At 35.8% G+C, this 7,095-nt stretch overlaps 1 protein-coding gene across 1 annotated transcript in view; it reads left to right on the top strand.

The window, feature by feature from the left end:
* Nucleotides 1-7,021: 7,021 nt before the first annotated feature.
* LOC116843066 (beta-1,3-glucan-binding protein-like) overlaps nucleotides 7,022-7,095 on the top strand; it is a 2,012-nt gene continuing 1,938 nt past the window's right edge. The window contains exon 1 of the mRNA XM_032813092.1: nucleotides 7,022-7,036. Within this exon, the coding sequence (XP_032668983.1) occupies nucleotides 7,022-7,036 (15 nt within the window). The remainder of the gene's footprint in view (nucleotides 7,037-7,095) is intronic.

Here is a 7,095-nt window from a genome sequence, read left to right as displayed (position 1 = left end):
ATTATTTAATTTATTCGCTCTACTTTATTATAGTTGTCGGAAAACTTAACTGCATGTAATTATAAACTTTCCTGCAAACTTTTCGTATCTTTTTGGCATCGAAACTAAATTCTGAAAGTGTGATCTTTGAAATTTTCTTGATTGGAGCATCCAGTTTCTGTATGTACAACTTGCAGAATGTTTGTATTAAACAAATATTGCACTAACTGACAGCTCAAAATTTAAATTTAAACATTTTTTTCGTTTTCGTCACATACTGAGCAATGCTCCAATTTATTTTTGCATGCACTTTTGTTGTGTAAAAGCGTTTGTAATTCTGTGCAAGCAACAAGACGTAAACTTTGCAAAAAAGTCAATGTTATGTCGGTAAAGTTTTCATGTCCGGCATCCCCTTAAGGGGATGCTGAAGCTAAAACTTTACCGACAGAACACTGCCATTTTTCTGCAAAGTTTACGTCATATTGGTTAGACAGAATTACAAATGCTTTTATCCAATGAAAGTACGTGCAAAAATAAATAAGAGCATTGCTTAATATGTTTCAAAAACGAACAAAAAATTTTTAATGTAAAATCTCAAGTTGTCAGTTAGTGTAATATTTGCCTAATCCAAAAGTTCCGCAGCTTGTACATACCGAAATTGTGGATGCTCCAAGCAAAAAAATTTTGAAGAACATTGCTCTACCTTCGCATCCGTATTTGGAAGCTTAAGAATATCGAAAAAGTTTGCAGAAAGATTTCTGCACATATATGGTTAGGTTTTCCGTTTAATATAGTAAAACAAAGCAACACACATTCATGTAAATTCTATATGTATACGAAATACGAAAAGGATAGCGTGATTATGTTAGTGATGATCGTCTCTACATTATCGACATTATTCAAATTTGTCATCGACTCCAGCATCCCGTTAAGTTCTCAACATAAGAGATATAAAATAATTTTTTATATTAGAGTCTTTCAAGATCTTATGCGTCGACTCGTATTTGAAAAGCGCAACGACTATAAGGTTAAGGAAAATTGATGCATTTATCGCAGACAATCATGCATTATTCTTCTTTAATTAACATCTAAAAACCTATGTGATTATTTGCAAAATGGTAAAGGACTTTTTTCATTTGGTTTGATTTAATGTATCAAAACACGACAGCAAACCTCGCCATTACAGGCGCATTAATACATGCGTGTATTAAAACGTGCTATTAATTATTAATTATATATTAATTATATATTAATTACATTATTAAGAGACACAATAGCAAAGTATAATTACTTAATAATAGAAATGCCGGAGCAGGCATTAGAGAGGATAAGATACATTAATGGTCTAATATTATTTCCCAATGCATAAGTTAAACGTGAACACGCGTTTTTATCCCCTTTTCATATAAAATACTCTTAAATCCGGACGAGAGGAGAACTGAATACATAACACAGCGTATCAACGTGTGACGTGTATACTTCTCGCGTATTACGTCGAGCAATTTGCAAATCGTGATCGCACGACGCCGACGCGATACATCGCATCGGCGGTAACGCGAATCCGTTTCGTCATTACGAACGTAACTCGACCGAGGTAGCCTGAATATGTCGACGTGTTGTTTGCGCGTGCCGCGATTACTATAACGTTATCATTCGTATCCAGGCGGAACACGAGGCTTTGTGTGTTCGTTGTTGCCGCGCGCAATTTCGCCGGCCGTAATTAGCGCGACCGCGCGCGGCTCGCGGGATTGAATGCTCCTCGCGGCGTGAAATTCGCACGAACCGACTTTGATTAGAGTTTATTACCGGCGCGTTTTTACCGCGTCGCTATTGTCAATTATCGCAGAATATAAAACGGATGGCGGCGCGGGAACGGGGGCCGCGGGCGCGTTCTCGTGTGTTCCGTAACGTTACCGCGCCGGACCGACACGAAATGTTTAATCATTCCCCCGGATTGCCAGGAAACAAACAGGAAATAGAGCGCTCTCGCATCGCCGATTCAACGCGACTTCTAATGAAATTACGTATGTATGTCAATGGCACACACGTGTCGCACTCCAGCGCTCCGTTCGACGTCGGTCTGAAATTGCCATTTTTCGAGAACAGAGGTGCGCAATTCTATCTACGTTATAAAATAAAAGCACAAATAAAAACGCAAGGATAAATAATGACAAATAAAACACGGGAAACTGGATAGTTGGCCGGTTTGAAGTGGCAATATCCGGAGAAAATTCGACTAGATGTTGCTTTTCCTGTATTCTCCAAAAATGAAATGTTATCATTTTGTTAAAATTCTGACCTGCAATGTTCTACGGAATTGAGCGCGGTTTGCTCGCAAAAGTTCTTTGCTGGTGAGATGATAACATTACTTCTTTACGATCTTTACGATGAAAAAGAAATGTTTGATATTTGTAACTATAATCACATAGAGAAGTATTTGCTATAAATTATGGAAGAAAATCACTTTTCTATTAAATATTGCTATAATGCTAGTGATAATAACTTTATGTCACCACTACCGTTTTCGTGCTAGTACAACGAAAAAGTATGTTTGGAACCAAAAATAACTATAATTTTAGTTGAATCGATTACTTTTTTATCTCAGTGTAAGAATAAATTTTCTAAAGCACGATTGATTTCTAGATAAGCTGGAGAATGTTACCATGACGCTTGAATTCGACGCCGAGTGAGTCAAAAGGTATTCTCGGCTCGTTCATGGATTTCAAGTGCCGCTTTTAAGATTGGCATAATCCGGAAACTTGCTGGAATCGACGTAAATATTTGCCATTCAAAAGAGTGGGCGGACTACGTTTAAATATCGATGACAGCGGGTACCGAGGTATACCGCGCCGATCATGAAATATTGACCGATTTTTGCGCATTCGCGGGTCGGCAGGCTGCCGGCAGAAAACGCAGGGAAATTCGCCGGCGAAAATGTTGAAAACGCGCAATCGAAAACACGGGCGACGCTCGCTTCGAAAATCCGATACAGACGGAGCTCGTTCGTTTAAATAATCTCTACATTGTATTTATCGACGTCACTTTTTATCGGTCGCAAGCGACGCGACGCGGCTTTCAAAATCGAGAATTTTTCCCGATTACAATGGCAAATGCGTGCGAAGAGGTCAGAGATCGGTGTGTCGGAAAAAAATATACGGCAGCGATCCCACAATTTCTCACGATTATACGAGTGTCCCGAGTGCACACGAGGCGCGGACCAGAATCTCAAAAATGTCGAAGAAAATAATTCAACGAATAACGAGAGAACGAAGTTTCAACGAGAAAAATTTTACATTGCTTGTATTGATGTATCATTTAAAAAATACAGTTATTCAGATAAGAAAAAGAATTACTTTTACTATTAATTAAAGAGAATTAGAAATTGTAGCATTAAAGAAATTAATGTTAACTCGTACTCGCTATCTTTGAGCTTCTTCTTTCACTTGAGCACAATTTTATTCTAATTTAAATTCTATATAAACGATCTTAAAATTTCTCCAAAAATTACTTGACACGATTACTGCAAAATAATAAGAAGCCTTTTTTGAACAGCTTCGATAAATTCTCCGAACCGATCTATAATTTTTAATTGCGTCAATTGTACAAATGCAATGGCGGATTATCGGAACGTTGAAATGTAATTTTAAGTTTGCTCTCTCTTCCCCTCTCTGTGTCCCTCTTTTACTTTCCGCCAAGTTCAGGATTAAGAGATTCCCTTCGGAAGGGTTGAGATTTCATCGGAAAATTTCGGACAGGTTGACGCGCGGTAGAAGCGTGCGCGTCACTTTTCACCCATCACAAAGGGGCCATTAACAAAATCCGCGTAAGCCGTGAAGTGTTCGATGCACCGCTTTTTGTGGTCGAGGAATGCCAGACAAATCGCATTTTCGCGATCACAAAACGTACAAAGAGAGTCCACGGCAGGCGTGTGGCTCCTCGTGCATTTTCACGCTAAATTTGCTCCGACAGGCACGACAATGAGAAAGAGAGAGAGAAAGAGAGTCGCCTAAACGGTCGGCTTTCCACTGTAGAAATTTGGCCATTAGACTCCATTGACGGGTTAACCCCCTTTTACATTGCTTGATAATCCCATGGCCCTTCGGACACCCGCTTTGCGCGTCGGGGTCGTGGACCCTTAAATCCCGTACGTGGTCGTGTGATCCAAGACGACATTTAGGTTCTATATTAAGCCTGTGAATATCGTCGAATTCGTAGGTCAGCGAAGAATCTCGAAATTATAGTGTTTATATGCAGAATTATTGTATTTCTTTGATGCTACAAATCGTAATTTATTGCCATTTTTTCCATATGGAAACCTAACGAAGAATCTGCCGAGACCGCTTACCCAAGTCGAAATTTTGATTCTACATTAATCCTGCAAATTCTGTCAAACTTGAAGAATTAATGAAGAATTTCGAGATGTTTGAATAAGCTATTGACTTACTTTGATGCTGCAGATAACATGCTTTGTTAACTGCTATTTTTTTCATGTCGAAGAAGTCCGAAGAAGTACTCATTGAGAAATTATTTAATAAGGATGTATTGTTCATATGTCGAAAAATATATATGATGAAGACTTTGAAAAATTTATAGATTAATCATAATATTACATTTAAAAATGATCCTAAACAATTTGAAATCGATTCAGAGTCTAAATAAAAAGTTATTCTATTTTGAAGTATAATTAAACATGATAATGTCAAATCAAATGATGTTTTAATAACGAATTAATAACATCAATAATTTCTAACATCAATAATATACCATCAATACATCATTTGATGTCATCCTGCCACTGTATTTTAAACTGGGTTGTTATGGAAATATATAATATTGACTCAGCAAGGGAGAAGATAATTAAAAAATAATAACATCTCAATTTTTGTGTAAATATATTTTAAATATTCAAAATAGTACAAATTTTTCATCGTGATTCCGAGATAAAAATTTAAAATTTAGAAATAATATTAAATGAAGTGAATAAACTATGAAAATGTAATGTTAAAGAATAAAAATATAATATTACTTACACACAATAATATTATACGACACACGATACAGTTAAATAATATTATATTTTTATTTTTTAACATTACATTTTCATAGTTTATTCACTTCATTTAATATTATTTCTAAATTTTAAATTTTTATCTCGGAATCATGATGAAAAATTTGTACATACTATTTTGAATATTTAAAATATATTTACACAAAAATTGAGATGTTATTTTTTAATTATATACATACATATATATATATATATATATATATATATATATATATATGTGTGTGTGTGTGTGTGTGTGTGTATGGGCAAAACGTCCTTAATGTTTGAACTTTTTATTTAGTTGAAATTACTTTATTTATTTTTTAATTATTTAATATTTATTTTAATATATTTTAACAGAATTTCATTCATAGGTTGCGGGTTACTTGGAACAGTTGCGATTCGACGATGTAGATTCGAAATCCAATATTCGATATTTTCGAACAAATGAATGATAAAATCTAGAAACGTACGACGCGATCAAAGTCGTCTATTTTCTTCGCAGAAAAAATATTGGAAAAATTAAGCGTCCGGATGCATCGAATACAGAAACCAATTATATAGGTTATTCAGCGATTTTTCAATCAAAAACGCAAGATCAAAATATGAATCACAAGCTATTCCATCTCAACACCCACCTTAGATAGATGGCTTAATAGTAGACAGTTTTTAGTACCCACCTTTAGGTTACCTAACTTCCCCAATGTTTCTCCCTTCGCGAAGGAAATGTCGCAAAATTGTCTACACGCAAGTGTATTCGATGCATAAAAACTACTCGCTCTTTTTTCTTTTTCTTCTCTTTCTTTTCTCTTTTTATGAAAGTTTCGATGAGATTTGTAGCTCCTAAGAGAGCCGATATAAAGCTGTAGAACCAAAAATAACAGTTATGTGTCTAATAATGCTGTTTGTCAGTAGCGATTTAACTTTAACTTAGGTACAATAACAAAGCGCCATACAAAAGCAAAAGAAGTGTTGGTCGAGATCGGATTCATGGCTAAAGAAGTATTATTAGACGTGAAAATCAACACTTGCGACATTTATATTATATTCTAAGGCCGGTATTCATAGAGCTTTAAATTATTTCCGATCTTTGATTGAGGAAATAATTATAGATTTATATTCACAGAACGTCACTCAGCTGTTCAATTAATATTCGGATCAATATTTCTTTTATGAAATAATGTAATAAATATAGATATAGATTGAATATTAACTATAAAAATTAATGAAGCTATAATTATATGTCGAATGATGACAAACTATGAATGCCAGCCTAAATATTGACTTGGGTATTTCTTTATTCTCAGCAAGTTCCTCGAACGCGCTAAAAACGGAAACCTCCTATATAATAAATGATTTGGCATACCTCGAAAATATATGACGAATCTTGTCTCGGCGTCCTGCATTTTCCATGTTCTCCACGTTCTGGTTTCTCTACCCAACATCCCGACTGTTTCGTCGTGGCACTGACACTGACACTAACACTTGCGTAGACACGATTCGATCGAAGATACGTGTTATGTAACGCGATGCCGATAAAAGACTAATTAAAAGTATCTCAAAAGACGAAATAATTTGATCGTCTGATAATAAATAACCTACCAACATATGTAGTACGTGATATGCGTGTCGCTTGCCGGCCCGGAACTAAATGGAATCAGAAAAATCCGTGAGACCCATAAACGTCGATTTGAATTGCTTAAAGGTCCCGGATGTTTTGATTGTCTATCGCTCGCCGCTCATTGATAAGCGACGGTTGACAATAGGAGAGGATGCGTGTGTTTACATTTCTTGCCAATGATTCTAACATTCTCACGCGTCGCACACATTTTTTTGTAACCGAGAGTTATGTTGTATGTGTTGTAAACAAAATATTATAGGAATCCAAGAAAAATGACGGAAAGAAAACAACGTGACAAAAACAGACAAAACGAAACATAAATTTCTATTCGTCTAACACCGTTATGTCGATATGTCGAGTAGCATGGCAGTAGCATGACAAAGATGACAGTACTCTCCAGCCTTTTACAACAGATTTTAAATTTCGACTCGAGGAGGGTCGCGGAGAT

Source organism: Odontomachus brunneus, unplaced genomic scaffold (genome assembly GCF_010583005.1).
Source record: "Odontomachus brunneus isolate Ranch 3 - 2012 unplaced genomic scaffold, Obru_v1 Obru_scaffold_029, whole genome shotgun sequence".
In the NCBI taxonomy this organism is placed as follows: domain Eukaryota; kingdom Metazoa; phylum Arthropoda; class Insecta; order Hymenoptera; family Formicidae; genus Odontomachus; species Odontomachus brunneus.
The sequence above is the reverse complement of the archived record's forward strand: the minus strand, read 5'-3'. Positions and strand labels throughout refer to the sequence as shown.